General features: G+C 38.7%; 1 protein-coding gene and 1 pseudogene across 7 annotated transcripts in view; one reads left to right on the forward strand and one right to left on the reverse strand.

Moving 5' to 3' along the window:
* The first annotated feature begins 851 nt into the window (after positions 1-851).
* ICA1L (islet cell autoantigen 1 like) overlaps positions 852-27,865 on the forward strand; it is a 64,868-nt gene continuing 37,854 nt past the window's right edge. For all 7 annotated transcript variants that reach the window (XM_069075340.1, XM_069075342.1, XM_069075341.1 and 4 more), the window contains exons 1-3: positions 852-978; positions 20,339-20,507; positions 22,757-22,829. In XM_069075340.1, the coding sequence (XP_068931441.1) occupies positions 20,346-20,507; positions 22,757-22,829 (235 nt within the window). In that variant the 5' untranslated portion in view covers positions 852-978; positions 20,339-20,345. The remainder of the gene's footprint in view (positions 979-20,338; positions 20,508-22,756; positions 22,830-27,865) is intronic.
* On the reverse strand, positions 26,884-27,734 carry LOC138151730 (large ribosomal subunit protein uL30 pseudogene; annotated as a pseudogene).

Raw genomic sequence — 27,865 nt, forward strand, 5'->3', positions numbered from 1 at the left:
AAGATAAAAGGCAATGAGAGGCAAGACAGGTTGGGGAATATAAAATCAGAGGGGACAGAGGAGTAAGAATCAATCAGGAAAAGGAACTCAAGAAAAGGAGTGTTTATGTTTGGGGAGGTAATGTGGAGGAATAAGCAGGAAGACCAGGAAGGGATAAAGACTATAGGTTAGTGGCTGAGGAAAAAGAGGGAAGAGTTTCCCAAAAAGGGCTAAGGAATAAAGAGAAGTGGCTGAGAAATAAAAGGGGGAAAGAGGCTGAGGAATAAAGGGGGTAAGGTCCTAAATGAGGGAGGTGAGGAATATGGGGGGAGGGAAAGACTAAGTGGGAGGTGAAATTAAAGGAGGAGCTGAAGATTTAGGGAGATAAGGAGGCCAGGGGGTGAATACGGGGGGGGGGGGGAAGGGAAAAAAATGGAGAGAGAAGGGAAGTTTAAGGGGGAGCTGAATATGGGAAAGAAGTGAATACTAAGGGAGCAAGAAAAATGTAAGGGGAGTGAACAGTAAAGATTACAGGGGTAGGTGAGGAGTGAGGGGGGTCAGGGAGTGAGGGGAGGTGAGGATTACCGGGGGACGTGAGGAGTGAGGGGGGGGCCGGGGATTCGGCCCAGCGGGAGGGCAACTGGGCTGGAGGGCTAGGCCCGGGGGTCGTGGGCAGGGCGCAGGACTCGGAAGCAGCGGGGGGCAGGGCGGCGGAGGCGCCCCGGGAGGTCGGGGGCGGGCGTGGGGAGCGCCTGGGCCGCAGCCGCCTCCTGGCCGGTTTGAATCTGCCGCCGACCGCAGCCGGAGCTCGCCGCGGGCGGCGCCGCACCGGGGCTGGGGGATTGGCTGCGGGAGCGGCCCGGGCGCCGTCTCGGCTGCCGTGACAGGGACGGCACGTACCTGCTGGCGGGACGGAGCGCCACCTGAGGCGGCGGCAGCGGCGGCTGCGGAAGAGGATCTGGCCCGGGGGCTGCCGGCTCGGCGCGCTTCGGCGTCTCGGTGAGTGCCCGGTCCGCGGGCCCACTAAGCGGAGTTCCCCCCACACACACCTGCGGCGGCCCACGCAGGTGCGCACTCCTTGCTCCGCGCCCCGGGGCCAGGCCCGGCCTCCCATCCGCGGCTGGAGCGCCCGGGCCGCAGGGTTACCATGGAAACACCGGGACTGAGGAGGCCCGAGGCGGGGGAGCCCCCCCCCCCCCCAAACACACACCTGAGAAGCCCCGGACCTCAGGCCCCAAGCGCGACAGGGAGGCCTTGGGACCCCTGGGGAGAAGAGGGCATCCCCTCCCGAGCCCACCCGGAGCGCTGGAGTGGGCGTTTATTTGCCGGGTGGGGGGGTTTGGCTTAGTTCCTTCAGGGGCGGTGATTGATTAATTGGGGGGAGGGGAAAGAAAGGGGGGGCACGAAGCCAGCAAGACTGTTTAGCGCAGCACCTCCCCCGGTGTCCCCCGCCCATCCACCTATCCGTGTATAGCCTATTCATCTCTGTGTCTGTCATCTGTCTGTACCCACAGAGCGGCGCTTATCGCCCATCTCTGTGCGTGTACCCATCACCATATATCTCTCCATCGCTGTGGGAGCCTGCTCTTCCCTGGACACTGAGAGGATCAGGGCCAACAGTAACCCAAAAAGGAGCCTGATTTACATGGCAGTGAAGAAACTGGCGTCCTGTGGAGTGTGCTGCCCCCCCCCCCCCCCCCCCGCTGGGATTTGGCCCTTTTCTGACCTGGGCTGTCCACACACCCAATTCTTCTTCAGAAGAAAGCAAAAGTGAGGGTGAGGGTGAGGGGGGAAGAAGTACCCCAATACATATATATATATATATATATATCATACACATATATGTATCATACAGGGTACCTGCATACAGATGCTACAGTTTTTCCAGTAAAGGGGGTAAACATTTTCCTGGTGTACTATCACCATTAGGATACCTGGAAACATAAGATCTATCGGTGATAAGAAAGTGTAAGATCTGTTTATGCTATATAGTTAGAACAGGGGTTCTTAATCTGTGGTGCCCGAATCTATTTTTAAAAATATTTCAGTGATAACTGTATGTCAACACAATTAGTTCCCTTTGTAGTCCTAACTTATTTTATGCATTTAAAATCATGATTCTGAGGAAGCCTGCTAGGCTTCACTAGGTTAAGAACTCCTGAGTTACAGTAAATAGGACACACAAGTCCACATAAAATGTTTTTATTGGAAATAAGGTTTTATATTTGCTGATGAGGTTGTGTGATTATATATATGTATATGTATATATATACACACATACACACACATATATGTGTATGTGTATATGCATAGACATACATATATCCGTAGATATGTATATAATAAATACTGTAAAATTAGGTCATTTAGTCACCCCTTACATGTTCTGGGCACTGTGCTGTGATTGGCTGTTGTCCTTCCTTCTGGAAGAGGACCAAAATGACATCACTGTGTTGGAGTCAACATAGATTCTAACTAAGATCTAAGGATCCAAAAAAAAAAAAAAAAAGACAAATATATGGTCCCTGCCCCTAAGGAAATTACATTGTAATGAGAGACAGCCTGTAAACAACTTTGCACAGACAAGATACATACATAGCGTAAATTGAAGATAATCTTAGAGGAGGAGCATCAGCCCTGGGAAGAAACTGGCAAGGGCCCCATGCAGAAGGTGGGACTTGAGCTGTGTCTTGAAGGAAGCCAGGGAACCAAGGAAAGCAAGGTAAAGAAGGAGAATATTCCGAGCATGGGATGACTTAATTACTTGTGTCATCATCATGATTGATGTTTATAAAGTGACCAGTTCTGCGCTATGAGTTATTTGTTATCACTGTTATCATAATATATTTAGCAATTCTGATGATCCAGTTATACTACAGTTTTTCATTATTTGAATCACAGTGAATTTCAGCTGAGAGGATTATTTACATTTTTCTTTTAATCTTCCTTTAACTAGTGTATTCAATTGATTATGCAAAATCGTTATTTTTTGTTCCTATAAAGGAAATACTGAAATATTGTTTTTTGATTCTAAAACATAATTACTAGAGTTGGTCAATAAGCACTTAATAATAATAATAATAATAATAATAAAAACTGTGTGCCAGGCACACAGCTAAGTGCTGGGAATACAGATACAAGCGAAAAAACAGTTGCTGCCCTCAAGGACCTTTTATTGGGAAAGACATCACATACAAAGGAAGCTGAAAGTGGAGAGAGGAAGAAAAAGGAAGGAGAGATGACTGGCTTGGGAGTTCTCCTAAACAGAAGGTTTGGGGAGAATTCATACAGTCATAGGGAGGGGCTGCCAGGCTAGGGGTTATTTCTGAGGTTTGAATTCCAGAGCTGAAGTGATATTGATATTCCAGGATAAAGAAGTTTTGGAGTCATGATGAAGAAGGAAATGCAGAGTGCAGCCTTTTGAAGAATTCACAGAGGATTTATAGCATCAAAGAAATTTAGATTTTCGAGATTACCTGCTCCAAATGGCAAGAATTGTAAATCTGAAATTGAAAGGAAAAGAAAAAACATGTTATTTTGTCATAGTTATAGATGAAAACTAGAAAGCACTAATAATTGCAATTGAAGTCAGTAGAGATGATCTTTTGACTTTGATTGTGGAAAAAATAATCATTGAATCAACAAGTATTTAAGAAGTGTATATAATTGGGATACTAGTAGAAAGAATAAAAGAATCTGTACTTGCACTGATTTTATATTCTAATGACAGGTACATATAAAATATACAGCATAAATAGAAATTTAATAAATACAACACTTACATGATATGGTAGATAGAGTATAGAGAGACTTGAGTTTCAATCCTGCCTCAGATGCTGTGTGACCCTGGGCAAGTTACTTAATCTCTTTCAACCTTAGTTTACTCATCTGTAAATTGGGATAATAATAGCAGTGTTGTGAGGATCAAATCAGATAATGTATAAATGTGCTTTACAAACTTTAAAACATGCTTGCTTCTCTACTTGCTTCTTGCTCTACAGTACACAGTCTAGGACACAGCCACTCCTTGCCCTGAATTGCCACTCCAGGTACAGGTCCTTGTGACCTTTTGACATCCCTAGGCACAGATCCTCTCTTTAGGCCTCACTGGATTTTTGTCTCAGCCCTGGGGTATGAGCATCAGAGCTGTCAGTTGGAATCTGTAATTTCTACTTCCTGTACAAGGTCAGGCCCCTTTTTACTGGATCTGGGAACTCTTGTCCTGTTGAATAGCTATAGGACTAAAATAAGTTTGCATACATGCGGAATGCAGTTTCATCAAAAATGTCCATTTCAGTTATTTCTAATAATCTCTTATGTATGTTGAAAAACTATAGGTCTAGCACCTAGTTTAGATCCTGAGGTAGAAGGCTCAGATACCATTTAGATCCCATCCCTAATGTCCACAAAACTCACTGTCTGTCCCTTGGTACTGACCTGGGCTAGAAAAATGAATCACTGATTTTTTCTCTTGGATTTCACTATCAGGATTTCATCTAGTTCCTTTTCTAGATCTTTGTGGAATATCATGGAGGAGACCTAGCCTTTTACTTCATTTTACAACATTATCTTAGCTAGTCACATAAATCTCCCTCATCCTTAAAAACTTTTACTTGACCTTTCCATCCCCTTAAGCTAATTACATTTATTGTCTTCATTTTCTCTCTTCCCACTCACTTTTCAACTCCTTACATATGACCTTTGATCTCTCAACTGAAATTATTCTCACCACGATTAGTAACAATCTCTATTTTTAAAATTCAATATTATCTTATTTTCATTTCTGAATTTTTCCTTCCCACCTTCCCCTTCACCACTCACTGAGAAAGCAAGAGAAACAAAACCCAGTACAATTTTATTTAGTCAAGCAAAACAAATTCCCATATTAGCCATGTCTAAAAAAAATACTTCAGTTTGCACACTCAGTCCATCACTTTTCTACCCGGAAGTAGTTAGTATGTTTCATTATAAATCCTCACAAACAATGGTTGTTTCCGTTGTGTTAATCATAATTCCTAAGTCTTTCAGAGTTGTATATCTTTCTAGTATTGTTATTATTATATAAATAGTTCTGATTCTGTTTTTACTTTGCATCAGCTCATACGAATCTATAAAGTTTTTCTCAAAGCACCCCTTCATCATTTCTTGTGGGCCACATATTCACGACACTGTCAAGTATAGCCAAGTCAGATTAAAATGTAATTGGGAAATATTTAACAAAATAGGTAAAAAATACAATAGGAAATACATAATGTTAATATAGTCAATCCTCAACTTTCATAGGGTTCCTAGAAAACTGTGCAAAAATAAAAAAAGCAAATGTTAATACACTGAACCTGTGGAAAATCAGGAGTTAGGTTCCTGCAAACACTAGAAAATGTAATCTTTCTGTAGAGATTGCAGACAGTACACTTTTTTGCATACGATAATTTAAAACAAAACGTTAATTCTGATCATATGCACTTATTTCTTTTTTGTTTAAATCTGTCTAGGTCTGAGTAGAACAAATTGAGGTTCTCTACTATTAGAATTTTGGTGTCTATTTTTCCATTTAACTCATTTTACTTTAAGAATTTACAAGCTAGGGGCTGCTAGGTGGCACAGTGAAAAGAGCACTGGCCCTGGAATCAGGAGGACTTGAGTTCAAATCTGGCCTCAGACACTTAACACTTACTAGCTGTGTGACCTTGGGCAAGTCACTTAACCCCAATTGCCCTGCCTTCCCCCTCCAAAAAGCAAAAAAAAAAAAAGAATTTAGTTGCTATGCCATTTGGTGAATATATGTTTAGTGTTGATGTTAATTCATTATCTCTGGAATCTTTTAGCAAAATGTAGTTTCCCCATTTATCTTTTTAAATTAAGTCTGGTTTTGTTTTATCTGAAATTATGATTGCTACCCCTGCCTTTTTCCCAAAAAATTTTAGTTGAAGCACAACAGATTCAGCTTCATTCCCTTATTTTAACTCTATGTGTTATATTTCTTGTAAATAACATATTGTTGGATTCTGATTTCTCAGCTATTCTGTTGTCCTCTTCCATTTTATGAGTGAGTTCATTACATTCACAATTGTAATTGCTAACTGTATGTTTCCCTTCATCCTATTTTCTTCAACTTTTCTTTCTTTTTGCCTTGCCTCCTCTTTGATATTATTTGGCTTCTGACTAATCCATCTCAAATTTTTTTTTTTTGGAGTGGGGAAGGCAAGGCATTTGGGGTTAAGTGACTTGCCCAAGGTCACACAGCTAGTAAGTTACACAGCTAGTATCTGAGGTCAGATTTAAACTCAGTTCCTCCTGACTCCAGGGCCAATGCTCTATTCACTGGGCCACCTATCTGCCCCATTAATCCCTCTCTTAATCTATTTTCAGTCAAGTGTTAACTGCTTCCCCTTACTCCTTCTCCTTGGTATTAGACTTCTATTTGCATACTTCGTTTATTAGAGATTATTTTTTCCATTCTTTCTTTCCCTTCCCCCTCTCCTACTTTATTCCCCTTCCCCACCCTTTCTCTTCTTCTAAGAGCATCAAAACATACAGAATCAGTCCTAGGTCATCTGTCTGTGACCCCTGATTATGATAGAGTTCTGAGAGGCTACATATATCATCCTCTTATATGAGAATATACACAATTTATTTTTGTTTCATTCCTTATTATTACATACTCATGTTTACCTTTTTAGGCTTCTCTCAACTCCTGTTTGTATGTCAGATTTTCTGTTTAGCTCTAGTCTTTTCTTTAGGAATGCTTGGAAGGCCACTATTTCATTAAAAATCCAACACTCACCCCATGTAGGATTATAGTTATTTTCGCTGGATAAGTTATTCTTAGCTGTAAGCCTAGACCTTTTGCATTCTGGAATATCACATTGTGAGTCCTCCATTTTCAATAAGTGATAGCTTCTAAATTGTGTATAATCCCAGTTGTGACTCCTTGGTACTTGAATTCTTTCTTTCTGACTGCTTTCGGTATTACTATTTTTTTTTTTTTTGACCCGGTAGCTCTGGATTTTGGCTATCATGTTTCTGGGAGTTTTCATTTTGAAGTTTCGTTTCGGTGTTGGATAATTTTTTTTCTTTCCACGTTGGCCTCTAGTTCTAAGACATTTCAGCAATTGTTTTTTAAGATTTCTTTTTTTTTTTTTTGAGGGGGGAAGACAAGGCAATTGGGGTTAAGTAACTTGCCCAAGGTCTCACAGCTAGTAAGTGTGTCAAGTGTCTGAGGATAGAGTTGAACTCAGGTCCTCCTGACTCCAGGGCCGGTGCTCTATTCACTTCCACAGCTAGCTGCCTCGAGATTTCTTGAAATATTATGACTAGGCTTTTTTTTTTTTTTTATCCTGGCTATCAGGTACCCAGTGATTGTTAAATTATCCCTCTTTTGTGTCCTTTTTTTTTTTTTTTGCTGTGAGATACTTAATATTTTCTTTTTTTTTTTTTTAATTGATTTGTTTTTGATAATTCTTGATATCTGATAGAGTCATTAGCTTGTATTTGATCAATTCTAATTTTCAGGGACTTACTATCTTTGGTAAGGTTTTGTACCTTTTTTTCCAAGTTGTTAGTTCTCTCTTCATATCTTTTTTTCCATAACTCTCACTTAGTTTTTAAAACAATTTTTAGGTCTTTAAAAAAACAACAATTCTTGTTTTAATTCTTCCAGGAGTTCTAGTTGGATTTATGTCCACACTATGTTTTTCTTTATTGCATTGTTCTCTTCCTCTGGGCTTGTGTCTTGAGATTCCCCGTTACCATTATAGCTTTTTATGGTGGGATTCTTTTTTTTGTTCACTCAAAAAGCCTATTTTTTGACTTTGGATTTTACTTTTTCAGAACTGGGCTCTGAACAGTTCTTCAGGGTCTATCCATCTTGAGTTTCTGTCCTCTTCTGTCCTTCAGCTGCTTTCACAGCTCCAGTTAGGAGCCTGTAAGCTTTCATTGCACCCCAAATGATGTGATCCTGGGTGAAGTTTGCTCATTGCCCTCCTGGTCTGAGCTCTGCAAGTTCCTAGAACTGTTGACTTGGCCTTGGTTGGAAGTTAGTCCCCTAGGAGGTTCTGTCGTTTCTCTTTGGTCTGGGACTCCTGCCCTCCTTATTCCATTACAGGCTTCATGCTGGTCTGGAGGCTAAAACTGAGTCCTTGCTCTGCTCCTGAGATCAGAACCACACAGCTACTGTTTACTATTAAAATTATTCCTTGCTCAGGATGCATATAGAGCCTGCTAGCAACTTCTCCTTTGGGAGCCTTCCTCTCTTCCCTGGTTCTGGATACTGAGCAACTGACTGCCAGATGCCACCTGTTCTTGCATCTGGCACTACTTCAGGCATCCCCTGGAATTTCCTCCTGCCATGGTACTTCCTGTCCTGGTGTCTAGTCTCAGCTATTATTTAGTCCCTGGTCTCTTCCCTCTCCAAACCACACATCTGTCACATTGATATTGCTAAAAAAAAAAAAAAACACAAGCCTATTAGTATCTTGCTCAGGGATCTTCAGTGCCTCCCTATTACTTTAGGATGAAATATAAACTCCTTTGCCTTTCACAATTTAGCTTTAACCTATTAGGCCCCAAAGGGGCTAATATTTCCCTCCCTAATATTCCTTATCTCCTATCTACACAGCCACTTATGTGGCCCCTGATAGCACAAGATTCAGAACCTTGTGCTTTTACAGATGTGATTCTGCCATCTCAGCCTTTTGTGGCATTTGCTATAATTAAGAGTCCTGCCCAAACTGCAAATCACCCCTCCCCCACTTCACTGCCTTCTTTGAAGGGTGTAATTAGGAGGTAGAATGACAAATGTGATTGATGGTAAACACTTTTTCCCAAGTCTACATTCCGTACTTCTGGTTGGTTACTGACATTCTCAACAAGATGGAGAGAATGGTATTACCATACTCTGGTATGCCTAGCACTACCCCTGAGCCTAAAGGAGCAGATTGGAGAGCTAGACCAGGGTGAGCAGGAGGGGCCAGTGGATTGTTTTCTATTCCCCACCTTTGGACCGGTGTATGCACTCTCTTCACTTTTACCTTCTAAAGTCCTGAGCTGTCCTTTAAGCTGGCTAGTTTTGTGGAAAACCTTTCCTAATTTCTCCTGGTTATCAGGGCTCTCTCCTTCCTGACTAGACATGCAATATTCCATACTTATAGTCACCGACTTCTACAATAAAGGGAGTAATTTATGTTTTTTAATTCTTCTCAGCCATCAAGCATGGATATTTTAAATAAATTATGTGCAGTTTTTATTGTTCTTTCCCTTTATGTCGATCTTGTCACTGTGTATATTTTCCTGGTTCTAATGACTTTATTCTGTGTCAGTCCATATAAGTACTTCCATGTTTCTCTAAATTGTTGGTCATCATTTCTTGATTCACATTCATAGATTTTGAAAGACTTTAAATCCTAAGCTGAAGAGTTTGTATTTTGTCTTAAAGCTATTGGGATATTCTGGAAAAGAGATTGGAAACAAGGAGACCTATTAAGAAACTGTTGTGATAGTGAGATGAGAGGTAAGAATGCTTGTCTCCCACCAGGTGTTTTTTTTTAATATTTGTCAGAATCGTCCAAGATGCCTCGAATGGTAGAACAACAGAGATAACTTGGATCCTTTGATAATCTGTGTCAGTAGAGGCGTAAAACAAGGAGATAATGTTCTCCAAATGTATTCACCACTGTCATGGAGGAGATCTGTTGCAATCCAGATTAACAGGAGAGTCCCCCTGGTGAGGTTTTCCAGATGCTCCTGTTTGCCAATGATCATGTACCGATTGCATCAAATCTTAGAGCACTACAGAGTCTCAAATAATATTCATGTTCATCAAAAGAGTTTTTTCCCTAATTGCCCACAGAGGAAAAGCCAAGTGTGATGGAATAAACAGTAGGCAATAGAATGCCTGTTGTCCAGACTAGGACAGGCACTTGCACTGACAATCCATGGAGTTCATTCATTAGCATATGTTTATCTTGGACAGACCCTGCAGATAGCTCATCAGTCACAAATCAAGCACATCCTGAGTGCCTGTTATGTGCCAGACACTCTGCTAGGCCCTGGAAATACACATACAAAAGCAAGCTAGTACTCTCCCTCATAACTTCTGTCCTGCTGTGGAATATATCATGTTCATGGATAAATGAAGGCTGTATTTCAAAACAGTGCTCAGTGATGAGAGTGGGACCTGTACTGGGACCTGTCACTAGGGGAACTCGGAGTGACCTCTTGAAAGCAGAGGCCCTAGAGCCTGAAGGAATTGTAGAGTGAGCTGCCAGACACAGAGGTGAGGAGGGAGAATATTGCTGCCGCAGGGAACAGGCAGGAGAAAGCAGTGGGAGGTACAGTCATGAATGGAGAAAATGGAGCAGGCCAGTTTGGTTTCGGTGAGGTCACAGGTCAGTGATGTATTGAAGTATTTGTGATAGAAAGTATATGTACATTTAGAAAAGATGTACCAAAATAAGTGTGGTTTTTCCCCAAAACTCTCCATTTCAGGGACTGAGGTTTGTGTCAGGCTGCCTCAGCTCTAGATATACTTCCTCCTCTGTACCCCTTGAATCTACTGCTTTTTAAAATTTTCCAGCCTCATGATAGTGCAGGGGGTTGGGCTGTTCCTGATCGTGCCCTGCTGTCTCCTGACCCATAAGTTCAAATACAGGGAACCATCCAGATATTCCTGAGCAAACAAACCACCTTTCCTCTAAAATCCAACCCTCATTGAGCTGCCCTGGTATAACCATGTTTAAAGATCTAAGGTGGGAAGGGGAGAAAGAACAAGCATTTATTAAGCACCTACTATATGCAAGCCTAGTGCTGAGCACTTTACAAATATTTCATTTGATTTTCACAACAGCCTAGGAAGGTGGATGCTATTATTATCCCCATTGAGTATGACTGAAGTTGCCAGGGTCACATGGCTAGTTAAGTGTCCAAAGTGATTTGAACTCAGATCTCCTTGATTCCACTCTGTCACCGCATAGCTGCCTAGGCATCTCCTTCATTGCCTTGAAGGGGTGATAGAAAGCTTTTGAATTCAAAGCAAGGGTCACACTTCTCCAGGATCGTTGATGATACCTTCTCTTCTCTTGCCATGCCCTGAAGTTTCTATCGTATGCAGGATTTGGTGAGTTATATCCCTTCCTTTTCCTGATTGGTTGTGTGTGCTGTGTACCCTGTTTGTATCCTTTCCTTGTTGCCCCTGGTAATGGAGCATCTCCTTAAACTTGACTCTAAATATGGTTGTAGTTTATCTTTCGAGACTTCGTTACTCACAGAATTAGTCATAGAATTTCAGAATTGAAAGAAAACTCAGTGGTCATCTAGTTAAACTTATACCCAAATATAATTACTTATTATTATATACTTGACATGTGGTGATCTAGCCTCTGCCTAAAGGCCACTACCTCCTGAGGCAACCCATTACCAGTTGGATACCTCTAATTGTTAGGAAGTTTTCAGATAGTTTTCAGATGAGTTTTGTGTTGCACTAAACTAGCTAACAAGCATACCAATCCTTACCCGTTTTTAACTGCTACTGACTCATTCCTTTATTAATTTTCTATCCAGGTTCTAAGGCAGTCAAGAGATACCTTCCAATAATTTCTCATACATTAATAGAAACTCACATTCTCATTACTTATTTCATTAGTTCTGAGTCCCCACTCAATTTGAGAAACTAGGGAAACAACTTTTCCCCTAAGTTTTCTCTCCTCTCTCATTCGCTCTCACATGGACCCTTGGGAAGCACCAGCTTTAGAAAATGCCTTATGGGGAATCCCAAGTTCAAGAATTACTGAATTTGGGGGCAGCTAGGTGGCGCAGTGAATAGAGCACCGACCCTGGAGTCAGGAGGACCTGAGTTCAAATTCGGCCTCAGACACTTAACACACACACACACACACACACACACACACACAAAAACTAGCCGTGTGACCTTGGGCAAGTCACTTAACCTCAATTGCCCTCCAAAAAGCAAAAAAAAAAAAAAGGAAGAATTACTGAATTTGAAAGCAAAAGAAATGGATCACAGAAAGACAAGATTTCCAGATGCTTCATGTCCCATGGAAAAATAAGACAGCCCATATAGTATGTCTACAGTATGCTACTTGAAGATCAAAGACAGTGAGTACTGGCAGAAAGAGTTGCTAGTTCAGCCCCTAAAGTAAATGAACCTTTAGCAGAGGGAGTATAAACCATAGAATGGCATCATGAGTCTTGGGGAGATTGTGTAGTAGGACACTGAAAAAGGGAAGGTAACAATAACAAAAGGTTGTTGCCCAGCTAATGGCCACCAGTTTGATTCACTTCTGAGAGTAGACTGTCTTAGTGTTTGTGTTTCTGCATTCATTGCCCCTTATGACTCCTTAGTGTTTTAGGCATTTTTGGTAAAATAAAGATTGTTCCATATCCAGTACTCATATTATACATCAAGTGCCTGTCCAGGGGCACTCTTATTCACATTTTCCCAAATGTAGGTAGATAAAACCTGTACCCAAGCTTTGCTTAGGAGCTTTTCCGGGAATAATGCTAGGTAGGGGCAATTATGCCAAAGAAAGAAAAACTGTCAACCCCTAGGATCGATGTGATCCCAGAGTCCTTGGGGGTACTGGATATTGGTTACAGTATTCATAATTCAATTCAGGGAAGATTTTTAAACATCTCTCTACAAAACACTTGTCATATGACCAACATTTCCTTGATACAACTTCTTTCCTTCCACCCAGAAACATGGGAAGGCTTTACCTTAAAGAAGACAAAGCTATTCTAAGGCCATATTGGTCCTGGTTTCCCTGATGGAGCTTCCTGGTCATCTAGGGCATAAAAGGTCCCAGCCTTATGAAATCTAGTGTGCTTGGACTTGGTGGATTTCAGAAGCTTGTGGAAGTAAACTTACTTGGAATTTCCATATGGAGATGAGAGCGAGCCATGTTTAGATGCCCTGCTCCAAGTCCTTCCTTACTCCAGTCCATCTTCCACTTAGTTGTCAAAATTCAAATCTGACCGTATCATTCTGTAACTCCCTTTTACCACAAGGATCAAATATAAAATCCTCTATTTAGCTTTTAAAGTCCTTCATAACCTAGCCCCTTCCTATCTTTTCAGTCTTCCTGTACCTACTACTCTCCCACTGTGATCCAATGACACCGCCTCCTGGCTTTTCCTCAGCATGTCACTCTAGCTCCCAATTCCAAACGTTTTCCCTGGCTGGCCACTATGCTGGGAATGCTTTTCTTCCTCATCTCTGCCTCCCAGCTTCCCTGGCTTTTTTCAAGTCCCAGCTAAAGGCCTACTTTCTTCCATCTTTGTCCCTTCTGCATGAGATTGCTCCCAGTTTATCTTGGATGTAGTTGGCTCCATGTTGTCTCGCCCATTAGGCTGAGATGTCTTTGAGAGTAGGGACTGTCTTTTTGCCTTTCTTCATTGACCAAGCATTAACTGTCCTTGTTGCAAGGGCAACTATGTAGTATGGTAGATAGAGTGCTGGGCCCAGAGTCAGGAAGACCAGAGTTCAAATGTAGCGTCAGATACTTACTAGCTGTGTGGCACTGGGCAGGTCATTTAACTGCCTCAGTTCCCTTATCTGTAAAATTAGTTGGAGAAGAGAAATTTTTTGTATCTTTGCTAAGAAAATCTCAAAAATGGGGTCATGAAGAGACAGCCATGACTGAAGATGACTAAACATACCCTTACTGTGTGCCAGGGAAAAGTAAACTTCCTTGTGGTTATTGTTCAGTAACTTATAAATACATTATTTCATCCTAACATTGAAGCCGAATGTAGAGGTTGCTGGAACTGTATCTCCAACATCATTCGTTTTACTGGTCATTGGAAATACAAAGATAGATATGAGACCTAATTCTCAAGGAAATTATAGGTTGTATAATAGGAAGTAAGGAAAATGAAGTTTTAAAAATATATAAGTAGTGGGGTGGCTAGGTGACACAGTGAATAGAGCACTGGCCCTGGAGTCAGGAGGACCTAAGTTCAAATCTAGCCTTAAACACTTAACACAAAACTAGCCGTGTGACCTTGGGCAAGTCACTTAACCCCAATTGCCCTACCATCCCCCCTCCAAAAAAGCAAAAAGAAAAATCTAAAAAAAAATATATATATATATATATATATATATATATATATATATATATATATACAGAGAGAGAGAGAGAGAGAGAGAGAGAGAGTAAATAATTGGAGACTTTTTTCAACTTAACATACAGGCAAATTCCAACTTCTCCCCACTTTGATCCATCCTTTATCTTTCAATTTCAGAAAATTTATCCCAGATAATAAATTTGGTCCTTGATCACCACCTAATGGTAAAAGTGGATAACTGCAGCACTAAAAGTCAGCTAGTCAAAGACGGAATAATGAAGGCTCAATTATCATTATTTTCCTCATAAGAGATAGAAGATGATCCCCTGCAAAATCATTCTTATCATAAATAATTCTAGTGCTGTATCATCTTTGGATTAAGGCATTACAGCAGTTGGTCCAGCTTTTTACTTCACTGAGAACACTGAGGGTATCCAACATGAATACCTTTATCTCCCTCTTCCTCTTCTCAGCACCATCCCATTCTCTCTTCATCTATATGAACATAGAATAAGAAATATCCCTGCTCCTTACTATGACTAATGACTTTACCTGTGTTCTTGAACTCATTTTTCTGCCTTTCTCTATCCAGCATCCACTTTTTCTAATTTCTCACCTGATTGTGCTACTCTGTAATTTCTCTGATTTCACCATGCCCCAGAAAGCTCATTCATCATCCTATAAGATCTTATCAGCCTTGGTACTCTACCTCTTCACCACCTCTCAGATTGGAGGGTAGGACCATGAACTCCAGACCTTCTTTTAAGGAGAGAGCTCAGATCAGGCATCTCTTCATTTCTCACCTGACTACACTATGGGGCTCCTGACTGCTCCACCATGCTTTTGCTTTTCAACTTCCTTTTGTTTTGTTTTCCCCCATTAGATTGTAAGCTCCTTGAGGGTGGGACTGTCTTTCTCTTTTTGTATTTGTTTCCCCAGTTCTTAACACAGTGCTTGCTGTACAGTAGGTGTTTGACTAGGTAGGGGTTGATAATAAATGTTTGACTATTGATTGTTGTGGTGGGAACTGATTTGAGAGCAATGAAGAGATCCAGAGAAAGTGTTCAAGGACTATTTGAGGTTAGATAGAAGATTTTCAGTTGGGGAAATCAAAGAAGGCTTTATGGAGGAGACGGTATCCAAAATTTTGAATGAAAGTGGGGATCCTAAAAGGCCAGAAATGAGAAAGAAGTGCACTCAAGCTGTGGGAGAATGCCTGTGTGAATGTGAGAGGCAGATGATAAGCAGATTTCAGGGAAGTGCTCCTGGTCTACTTTGGCTGAAATGGAGAGTGTACGAAGGGGAAGAAAGGTAGGTTAGAATTAGATCATGAAGGTATTTAAGTGAGAAGCCAAGGGTTTTTTTTTTTATTACGGAAAGCACTAGAGAATTAGTGAAGGCTGTTGAGCAAGGGAATAACATGGTCAAACCTGACCTGTAGGAAAATGACTTTGGGATTGGCATAACTAAGATGGTAAAATATCGAGGGAATAGCAGAACAAGCTGTGATATATGAATGCAATGGAATACTGTTGCTCAATAAGAAATGCTGAACAGGCAGATTTCAGAAAGTCTCAGAAAGATTTGTATGAAATTGATGCAAAGTAAAATAAGTAGAACCAGGAAGACATTGTTTCACGGTATCAGCAACAACGCGTGATGATCAACTATGAATGATTCAGCTCTTCTCAGTAACACAATGATCTAAGACAAGTACAAAGGACTCATTAAGGAAAATGCTATCCATATCCTGATGGATCCTGAATACAGATTGAAGCATATTTTTTCATTTACTTTATTCTTTCTCATGATTTTCTCCCCTTTGAGCTGTTTTTTTCACAGCTGTGACTAATATGGAAATATTTTTTACATGATAGCACATGTATAAACTGTATGAATCTGCCTACCATTTTGAGCAGAGGGGAAGGGAGGGAGGGAGAAAAATTTGGAACTCAAAATCTTGTAAAAATGAATGCTAAAAACTTTATTGACATGTAACTGGGGAAAAACACTAAAAATAAGATACTATTTAAAAAAGTACAGGGAGGTCCACCTCCTCCCCCAACCCTTTTCCAAACATAAACTTAGAAAATATATCAGACCAAATACTGATGGGGAAATACAAGAGTCACACAGCTAATATATCTCAGAAGTGAGACTTCATCCCATGTTTCTGACTCCAGGAAAGACTATTCACAGTGTCATGCTACCCCTAATGGGCAAAGTGGCTGAAGAAATCAGAAATATTTTACCCTAGAGAAGAGGAGAGGAGGAAAATTTAAGTTGTCTCTGAGAATTTGAAAGGCTACTAATATAAAAGAGGAATCTGGCTTGTCCTCAGATTTAGATTTCATGAAAGGAATTACTTCTATACATTTAGAGCCATTCAAAAGTGGAAGGGATTGACCTAGAAGGTAGTAGATTTTCCTTCACTTAAGATCTACCGGCAAAGTCTGGGTGACTGCTTGTTAAGTAGATTGCATGAGAGATTCTTCTTCAGTCATGGTTTGAAATAGATGGCCTCTCAGGTCTTTCTCTTCCATCTCTGAGATTCTCCTATTATCATCCATTCTTTAATTTTCAAAATATCCTCCTCATCCTTTAAAAAAAATCCTTATTAGAGTCCCACCGTCCCTATCAACTATCCTTTTTTATCTTTATTTCCTTTCTCAGTCAAACTCCTTAAAAAGTGCCTCCATTTCCTCTCCTCAGACTCTCATTTAAGTCCTCTGATCTTATTCAGTGGCAACTGCTCTCTCCAAAGTTACCAGACATTTAAATTGCCTAATCTCATGGCTTCTTTTCCGTTTATGTTATGGATTCAGTTGTTGTCTTTATGCAGATAATTTACAGTTTTGTATAATAAGTCCATGTTTGTTTTTTACCCTGAGCTCTTGTCCTACATCATTAATTTTCCTATGGTACATTTAGAACTGGTTGTCCCATAGGCATCTCAGGGGTTCAAATCTGAAGTCTAGGTGGTTTTTAATTTTCTGGTGTGCTGCTAAAACACAACCATCCATTTAAAAAATATTTGCAACTAAATGGCAAGGAATGGATGGAAGATGCTATTGTCTCCATAAAACCTTCCTCTTTTCTGACTTTTTTTTTTTTTATCGTTACCAAGAGCGCTGCCATGCTCCCAGTCAGCCAGGTCCATAGGCTGGGTATCATTCTTGACTCCTCACTCTCACCCCACATGTCTAATCAGTTCCCAAATCTTGACGTTTCTTCCTCTACAATATCTCTTACATCTGGCCTTTATTCTTAATTCATACAGTTATCACCTTAGTTCAGGCCTTCATCACTTTTTGTCTAGGTTATTGCAACAGCTTCCTAATTAATCTCCTGCCTCAAGTATCTGCCTATTCTAGTCTATCTTACACACTGTTGCCGGTGATTTTTCCTAAGTACAGATCTGAATATGTCACTCCCCTACTCAGACAATTCCAGTGGCTCCCTCTTCCCTCCAATGTTAAATATGAACCACACTTTTTTTAGCTTGTAAAGTCCTAAATACCCTGCCCCCAACCTATCTTTTTAGCTTCACTGTATATTCTTCTTCCTTCCTGGAAGAGGTAGCGTTTGAGTTGGGCTCTAAAGGGAATATTGAAAGTAATCTTCCTTTTTGGTCAATATGACGTTTCTAATTATCACTAAGTTTATAATGTTTATAATTTAGACCAAGCTCTTAGATTTTCTGGGATTTATTTCTATATCTGGTGAAGAATTCTCAAAACAAACATTAAAATTCATAAAATACTTTCATATCTTAGGTCAAAGTTTTTGAGAATGTGATTTTTCTATGTTGTACACCAACAACGTCTGAAGTGACTCAAAGAGAGCAATATTTTTTCTTTTCATTTCTGCTTTTTATATGATAAATGCTAGCTACCTGTCATAGAATCATATCTTAAAAGTCTAGCCCTTTATTTTGTAGCTCAAGAAACAGTATAACTGTTTGCAGAAAAAAAAGACCACCGTGAAAATAATTGCCGTTTAGAAAAATTAATTGCTGTGGATACTTGGTAGAGTAATTTGATAAGGATGCCCACATTAGATGAACATATACTTTGATATTTAGTGACTTCAGTTCAAAAGGGAGAAAAGATGAGAATGAGGAGAAATACATGGGAAACCATGGTTCAGGAAGAAAGCATAAGAGAAACCAAAGACTTGTAGAATACTCAGAAGCTTCAGGTCTTCATATCTTGAAGACTTTTTAAAGAAAGAATCTGGTAGGTGCTAAATGTGGAAAGCACCAGATAACACCATGAAGAGGGAAAGAGGTTATAATTTAATAGGCAGGAAATTAACTGAGAAAAAAAAGACTTGTGATATTTGTGTACGGTCAGAGAGGTTCGTAGTGGATATGAGTGGTTTGTAACACATAATTACTGAGTAACTTTAAAGGATACAAGTAAAAGTTATCGAGAGAAGATGGGCTGGTCACATGGCAGAAGCAAGGGATGACCAGTGGACAGCTAGTGCTCCACTGGTAGCACTGAAATGTTAATAGAAATTGAGCAACATCTCTAGTATATTGGGTGGACCCTCCATGCGAAACTCATGACAAGACATGGACAAGAGTCACGGAGGGCACATAGGCATGAATGGGTTCTGTTCTACCTCATCTCAGGGAACTTCCAAAGCAGTGAGATCACAGATCCATCTAAGTATCGAGTATTTTCTAGTTTAAACTAATTATATTCAGTGGTGATATTACATCTGGTCACATTTCAAAAGTCTTCATGGAGTCATATTTTTATTCTTGTTTACCTTAACTCATACATTAACATTTTTTTCACTTAGATATTGAAGTTTATTTTTTTTAAATAAAATTAGGTAATGAGATCCTCTATATTCTGTTTACAAAATCTTAAGCATATTTTCTGGTGTGGGGAAATCTGGTTAGGTATGTTGGATTGCAATCTCAAAAAATTTAATTTTTTTGGAAGTTCTGTAACTTGTTTTTTAGGAGTAGTCTCACCATTCTTCATCCATATTGGTTACTATGTTTACATTTTGCTTGTGCTACTTTTGTGTTTCTCTTAAAGTTCTCCTTCCTTGGTGATCATTTAGTGTCTCAGAATTGTTCCTCCTTCACCAGGTCACTTAATTGTTTCACTGTTTCTGAATAATCATTTAAAATTTTATTAATATCTTTTGTTTTTACATCATCTTCATTTCCAGTTGTCCCATCCCTGCCTTATCCTCTATCCAACCATCTGTCTCTGGAAACAAAGAATTTTTTTTTTAAAGTGTGTGTGTAATAGTACAGTAAAAATAACCAAACTTCAGTCAAATATAGACAGTGTTTCATACCTTCTACCTCCACAGAGAAGAGAGGGAAGTATACCTTTAGGGTCAAACTTGGCATTGTTCAGTTTCATTTTTATTGTTGAATAATTATTTGATTCTTTATTCTGGCACTTCCCCAGAAATCAGCATAGTAAACCTGCTAGCCAACTGACTGAAATAGTTTTGGCAGCTAATTTGTCTCAAAGTCACTCTAAATACTAATAAACATTATATTATATATTATGTTACATATAATAATATATCCTAATAAACATCATTATAGATTCCCCATTCATTTTGCAAATCCTTATGATTAACCAAATTTTCAAAGATTCATTGACACCATTTTAAATGGTGTCATTGAATTAATTTATTCATGTAAAGGGGCAAAACTAATTCAATTCAGTTAAAATGAAATTTTGATCAAGTAAAGAGGGAGGAAAGCTTATATTCCCATCATAAATAATGATATATGTAAATAATTGTAATATATTTTTTTTGGTCTGGATTTATGATTTCATTGATGAATGGAACTCCTGATTCCTTGGAACAACTCTTGTTGAGCGAACTCCCTCCACCAGTGAAGATCAGCAACTCTTTGACAATTTATAATCTTGTATAGTTGCCTGGAACAGTGAGAGGTTAAGTGACTTGCCCAAGGCAATACAACCAGTATATGTCACAAGTCAGACTTGAACTTAAGTTTTCCGATTCTAAGGCTGGTTCTCTATCAACTTATTCATACTGTTTCTCTTACAGTGTATTATTTCCATCAGTTGTTCAAGTACTTGACTACATCAGTTCCATTTACATTTTTGCCTGTTTTCAATTCTTGTCCAATTTCTCATCAATGATAATATGCATTTTTTAAAAGGTAATAATGGTTTAGTTATAATTCTAGAGAGATTGCCTTCGATTTATCAGTAAGGGTTAATATTAGTTATTCCAGAGTTTCATATTGATCTATTTTTCATAGTCACTTCATGGATTCCTTTGGGACCTCTAAATCAGAAGATGACCAGTCAGTAGTCAGCAGAATGCAAAAGAAATACTGGAAAACTAAGCAGGTCCTAATCAAAGCAACAGGAAAAAAAGAGGATGAGCACGTGGTAGCATCCGATGCGGAGCTGGACGCCAAGCTAGAGGTAAATACAAGAATTCCATGAGCGCAAAAGCAGAGGGTTTGAAGCAAGTGGACCCCGCGGTAGGGTGTATCATCTTATCTTGTGAATACATCATATCAGAGGGAACTGAGACTTCCGTTAGGTTATATACTTGATGTGTGGGAGATCATCGTATATCTAAGCAAGGATTTCTTAATTTTTAAAAATGTTTTGTTCCAAACAGATGCCACATTCTCTTGTGAATTGGCAAGTGAAGAATAATGACCATGCAATGACAGATATGTCTAGCTTCAAACCTGTAAACCTTATTTCTCTGTACTTTAAATAAATCCCTAACTGGAACTAAATTAATGACAAATTTGTATTATAGAATATTCCTTTAAAGAAATGTTTTATTACTTTTAGGGGTTTTATAATAATTGAAATTAATTGTTAAAAGGTACTTCCAAGTAATATGCTTACTGGATATACTTTGATAAGTTGTTTGTAATCAACACCATTTGCAATAAAAGTCATTAGTAAGTTTGAGTCCTTGAAATAGTTTCTTTTAATAAGTAGGTCAATTACGATTCCTGAAAAGTTTTTTGCAGTATTGATTTTCTTAGCATTTTCTTCATATTCTTAAATATAAACTTCAACTCAGGCCACAAAGACTGAGGAATTGGGAGAGTCTGAATTACTAAGCTTTTAATGTGTGTGAAATAAAATGTACTTTGAGTAAAGTAGGGAAGGTAAAAAGATGTGAGAACTTTTATTTGATGTCTTTTTTGGAGGTTTTTTTTTTTTGCCTTTTGGAGGGCAATTGGGGTTAAATAACTTGCCCAAGGTTACACGGCTAGTTTTTTTTGTGTGAGTGTTAAGTGTCTGAGGCCGGAACCGAACTCAGGTCCTCCTGACTCCGGGGCTGGCGCTTTACTCACTCTGCCACCTGGTTACCCCTATTTGATGTCTTTTAGTTTTCAATTTTATTCCCACAAAAGTGTAATTAATTTTTGGGGGGAGGGTGCTTTTCTATAATTGAATTGACCCTGGCAGATAGTTTTTAAAAGTTTAGTGATGCTTTTGTGTTTTTTATGTAATTTTGTGATGTACTAACCCATGAAACCCACCCCTTTTAACATAGAAAAAAATTTTAAAAACCAACCAAGATAACAAACAACTGCTTCTGACAATACATGCAACACTCTAAATAGCTATAGTCCCAACCTATCTACTGAGAGCAGGGAAGTACATTTCTGTATCATAAATTGAAACTTCATCTAATTGCAGTGTAGCTGGGTATTATTTAGCAGCTGACCAAGAATTCTCTTTCACACTCATAGTGTTTGTTTGAAGCTCAAACCCTGTCTTTTAAAATTGTCACTGTAAGCATAGCAGTAGGTTCCAAATCTAATTCATACTTTTGGTTCTATTGAAAAATTGACTATTATACCTGTTTTACTTCTATCCAGATTGCAGTTATTTTGTTAGTTTTTTTTTTAAAGGATTCCACATAATGGTATCAATGATTCATAATGACCATAAACAAATAAATACTATTAGCTATAATTATCTATGATAATCAAAGCAGGAGATTTAGTAACTGATGTGGCAATGAGAGCTTTATTAAACCTAGCTTTATAAAACCCCAAAGTGTGTTACTTTTTCAGTATTAGTTTCTCTGTGCTTGTTGTCCACACAGAGACAAGTAAAGGATTTCATAAACAGCTATAAAAAAGAGTGCGCACTTCTATCTCAATTATATACACACATCCCCTGCAGCTTAATATAGTAACTCTTAGTGATAAGGGAAATCGATGATATGAAAAGTAGTAAACAGAAGATAATGCTAAAGTAATTTATAGTTGATACTGCAATACTACAATGTATTATAAAATTTTTGCAACATTATTATCTTCCTAATTATATTTTGCTTATTAAAATCAATTTGTTTTCCTGGAATACTCACAGGTCTTGAAGGGGAAGCCAAGTTAGAACTAGATTTTTTCTACGAATACTTGTATATTTTTTGTTTATTAAGACTTGATGGTGTTAAGTGTGATTTGAGTGAAGTTGCTATTGTATTGCTTGGAGTCTTTATGTTGGGAGAAGGAAAACTCACTAAACCCAATTTTCGTGTGTCTGTTACTCTATGAAGTAAAACTAGAACTTAAGTATGTCATCATGAAGGATAATTGACATAGTACTTCAAAGAAATGTCTAGTTATGAAATATTTTCTAACTGATATTTTGTAGCTTTTTAATGATCCAAATAAAATTTATTTTTCAAGGTTTTTCACTCCATTCAAGACACATGTACTGAACTTCTGAAGATTATTGAGAAATATCAGCTAAGACTCACTGGTATGCAAGCATAGATATTTATACCATGCTGGTTAAATATGCATATTTTTAAATGGAATTTTTAAGTTATTTTCTTTTTAAAAATTAAAAATGTCAATAAAATGTTAAATGACATGTCTAATTTGCTAAAATAAGTTTTAATAGTTTTAGGTAACAAAACATCCTATTCCCTGCAAATGTAACTGATACTCAGATTATTGATCGCCCGATTCACACTGTCACAGCACATTATCAGTGTACTCCACATCTGTTCCCTATCAATGATGTAGTTCAAGGCTCTCATCCTCTAGGTAGATTCACTTCATAGGGTGGGGAGCCAATAGGTCTTACACAGTTGATGTTGTGTGAGCTTGAATTGAATTGAATCCTGCTTACAATACTAGACAGAGAAAAAATTTCCCTCTGATGTAAAACTCCACTCAAAATAGAGACCAGAACTCTCTGGCCTGAGAGAATTAATGACAGGTAACTCATTTCTACTGAGACAGTTTCTTCTGATTGACAGAAATGAAATTTTGAGAGAAACTTGATTAATCTTTCTCTTTTTTCAATAAATTCCTAGTTTTTCTCATATATCCTATTTTTTCTGATTTTTATTATGCTTTTCTGTGCTTCTTTAGCTCAAGTAGTTATTTAGTTTTTAAAAATCATTGGTAATTGAATTTTAGATCAAATAATATTCTCCTCTGAATTCCTCTATTAATCTTCCTCTGAATTCAATCAACCAATAAGCATGTATTAAGTTCCTGCTTTGTGCCAAGTACTTTCTAGGCCGGAGGGGTAGAAAGACAAAAGGGACACAGCCTCTCCGTTTAAGTAGATTACATTCTAGTGGGAGGAGCCAACATGTGCATATACAAATACAGAGAATCTATGCAGAAGAAACATGTGATCTTTTGCAAAGGGGGCTGCATGTAGAAGCTGGCACCTGAGTGGAAGTCAGGGATACCAGGAGGCAGAGGTGAAGAGGGCAGGCATGGATGGCCCAAGTGACAGCCGAGCAGAGGGACACAGGGAGAGGAGCAGCAAGTGGGCTGGGATGTGGAGGGAGGTGATGTGTGAGAGGGAGTAGCAACAGTAGGCTTGCATTTATAGTTTTTAAAGTACTTTTACTTGTCTCTTTGGATCTTCACAAATCTGTGAGGTAGCTGCTGTTATTGTCTCCATTTTACAGATGAGGAAATTGAGAGTGAAGGAGCTTAAATGACTTTTCTGGGGCCACAGAACGGGTAAGGTTGGAAGGGGCCAGGCTGAAGAAAGTGTTAAATGGCAGGCTTTATCTTTGATAGCAGAAGTAATAGGAGCCCCCCAGGTTTATTGGATAGGGGTAGGAGAGAGGGACACAGTCACTCTGCATTTTAAGAAGATCACTTTGGCATCTGTGTGGAAGATGGATTGGAATAGGGAGACATCGTGTGAAGAGACCAATTAGGGAGCTATTACCACAGTCTGAGTGAGAGGTGATGAGGTGGGTGGTTATCCACTCACATACGTGGGTAACAAGAAGAGCTTGCGTGCAAGGGATATTCTGGAGACTGGAGTGTGGCTGAGAAAGGGAGAGATATAGGAAGGTAGTTTGTGAAGATGGACAGATCTAGGGAGGGATGCTTGGGTGTGTCTGAAAACAGAAGGGAAGAAATCAATAGAAGACTGAAGAAATAGTGGATGATTGTGGGAGAAACTTGCCGCAAGTCTTTGAAACTCAGTCTTTCAAAGATCACTGTTATTGTTTCAGCAATCACATTTGGCATCTTTGTTATATTGATTTCTGCAGATCTTTGACATTTCTCTTCTGTTTGCAGTCTTTCTGTTTTCACCTTGGATGCTATGGAGACGACATTTGAGTATCTTCCTAAGCTTTCTTTAAGCTCGTTTTACATTCCGCTGTTTCTCTCTGCTTTATGACCAACATACTGTTGCCCACACTTATCCACATTATCTCTCTAAGTAACATTTTACAGATGAGTTTCTATTCTGATGCAGTGTTACCTTTGGCAACTGTCTCCATTTGTCAAGCCAAATATTTACTGACTGAGGCACTTTCTGGGCTGTTTTGATCTCCTTGTGGCAACTAATTTACATTAGTTTAACTTTTGGATGAAATTATTATAGTTGATATTGATGTCATTCCTATTGTCCATTTCTCATTTTTAATTTCAATAATTCAGGGTTAAATATTATTGCGTAATATATCCTTTTCTCATTACTATTCTTTCTTATTAAACTGAGAAAAAAAGGAAAACAAAACCCTAGTTACAAACATGTCTGTCTAATCAAGCAAGTAAGGTTCCCACATCGGCCGTTTCCAAAAACATTGTGACTCAATGTATATTCTTGAGTAGACATAGCAGAAGGTGGGTCACATGGTTCATCTTAAGTCCCCTGGGTTGTAATTGATCGTTGATTAGAGTTCCTGAGTCTTTCACAGTTGTTTATCTTTACAGTATTTTTGTCACTTTATAAATTGTTCTCCTGATTCTCCTCAATTTCACTCTTCATCAGTTCATACAGTTTGTGTAAGGTTTCTCTGAAACCACTCCTGTCATCATTTCTTTTTTTTCCATCATAATTTCTTATGGCAAGATAGCCATTAACATGAGTTCAAATAATGTCTCAAATAATGAGACATTCAATTTAGGGTGGATTAGAAAATGATACCAAGGCACATTTAATGCAAGCTACAATTTAGTTAACTTTATCATATATGGTTGAAGGTTTTAACAAAGCACTGTTTTGTCAGTCTGCACTTGGCTATTGTCACATGTGCATGTGATGTGTTCCTGTTTGCCATATGTTACTTTTTTAAAAAAAGAACTGTTAACAAAATGAATAAAAGGAAAAATACTTCAGAATACTGCCAGCATGAAAAAGAAGAAAACTTATTATGTTACATAATAGCAAAAAGTTGATGTAATTGAACAGAATGAATGTAGTCATAGTAACTTTAAAATAGGATGAGATGTTGGATGCCTGAATCTACAGTATTCAGTATTTTAAAACATGCAAGTGAAATAAAAGAAAAGGTAAATTTGCACCAGCATTTTGTGATTTGCAAACAAGGAACAGAAGTGTTAGCAGTGATAGAAAGGAAGCATCTTTTATCTGTGTAGATTGAAGATTGCAATAAACAATGCATTCCTGTTAGCAGAGCAACCATTTAGGCAAAAAGCTTCAAGTTTATTTAAGGAAGAAAAAGAAAATAGAAATAAAGTGGGTAGTGAAGAAACTTACTACAAGAGTTCTTTGATTTAAAAATTAAGTTTAGGGGCAGCTAGGTGGCACAGTGAGTAAAGCACTGGCCCCGGAGTCAGGAGGACCCAAGTTTGGTTCCAGCCTCACACACTTAACACCCACACACAAAAAACCTAGCCATGTAACCTTGGGCAAGTTACTTAACCCCAATTGCCCTCCAAAAGGCAAAAAAAAATTAAGTTTAATTGTGTAACATTAAAATTACTGGAGAGGTAGCCAGAGCACATGAGCGTGCAGCAGCTAAATATTCTGATGTTTTGTAGAAAATAATTAAAGAAGGAGGATTCATAGATTGACATATTTTTAATGTTAATGAAACAGGTTTATTCTGGATAAGGATACCTTCCACAACTTATGTTTAATTTTTTTCTCAATTACATGTAAATAAAAATTTTTAACATTCTTTTTTTTTAAATTGAGTTGCTTATTTTCTCCCTCCCTCCCCAGAGCCCTCTTTGAGAAGATAGTTTGAAATAGATTATACATGTACAATCATGCAAAACATTTCCATATTATTCATGTTGCAAAAGAAAACACAGACCAAAAACAAAAACCCAAAATCAAGCCCAAAAAAGTATGCTTCAATCTACATTCAGACGCTATCAGTTCTTTCTTTGGAAATGGAGAGCATTTTTCATCATAAATCCTTCAGAATTGTATTGGATCATTGTATTACTGAGAATAGCTATCATTCACAGTTGATCATCATACAACATTGTCATTATTATATACAATGTTCTCTTGGTTCTGCATCAATTCATGTAAGTCTTCCCAGGTTTTTCTGAAAGCATCCTGCTCATCATTTTTTTTTTCAATTCTGTCACAGGCATTTTTATTAACAGACCATTAGAAAAATAATCATAGTGTAGAGACCTTTAGTTCATTCTTCTAATAAGCCTGTTGATCTGGTCTTCCCTGTTACCAGCATCTCCACCTTCCACAAAATGTGTAGTCTTTTTCTTCATTCTGCCTCATGGAGAAGATAATTTGAAGGAAGTTGTCGGCAGCTTTGAAGTGCTTGCCAATAGTGTAGATCTCATGGATCAAGTCCTCTATGTAGATAATTCCATATTTACCAAGAGATTTTGCAATAAGGGCATTATCTGTCAGGGCAATTCTCTGTTTCTTGATCTTGCCATAACCACGTTTGTAAATCAAGTCATTCACAGACTTCAGGTTTGGATAACCCCATGCAATGTATGGTTCCACAATCCTCAGCATGTTAATGGAGGCCTTGTTAAGCTTAACAAAAGTGCCATTGAAGATTTGTCGAAGGTGAAGAAGCTGCAATACTTTTCAGACCTTTGGGCTAACACCATTGATAACCCTGATTCTGATCACAAAAGCTAACTTGGGTTCAGCAGGTACGTAGTAGTTGCCAGCTTTGCGTGTCATTCTAGCCAGCCGGATTTCACTTCTGTACATCTGTCTGTACTCCTTATGGTAGGCTTTAGCTTTTTCATAGATAACTTTTCTCCATATTTTACGGAGCTTTTTTATAGCCATCTTCTTCTTCAAGCATTTGACCTTCAGTATTGCAAAAGCCTTTCTTTTTTTCAGAAGGGATTCTGGAACGGATGGTAGCTGCTTCTTTTCTTCTACACCCACCATGATTCCAGCTGGAAAAAGAGCCTGTTCATCATTTCTTACAGCACGATAGTATTTCATCACAATTATATACCACAACTTGAGTAGCCATTCCCCAGTTAATGGGCATCTGCTCAATTTTCATTTCTATGTCACCACAAAAAGAGCTGCTATGAATATTTTTGTACACATAGGTC

The sequence above is a fragment of the Petaurus breviceps genome, unplaced genomic scaffold, assembly GCF_028583685.1.
Source record: "Petaurus breviceps papuanus isolate PSGF00001 unplaced genomic scaffold, PetGlider_PUasm1.0 90903, whole genome shotgun sequence".
Taxonomy (NCBI): Eukaryota; Metazoa; Chordata; class Mammalia; order Diprotodontia; family Petauridae; genus Petaurus; species Petaurus breviceps.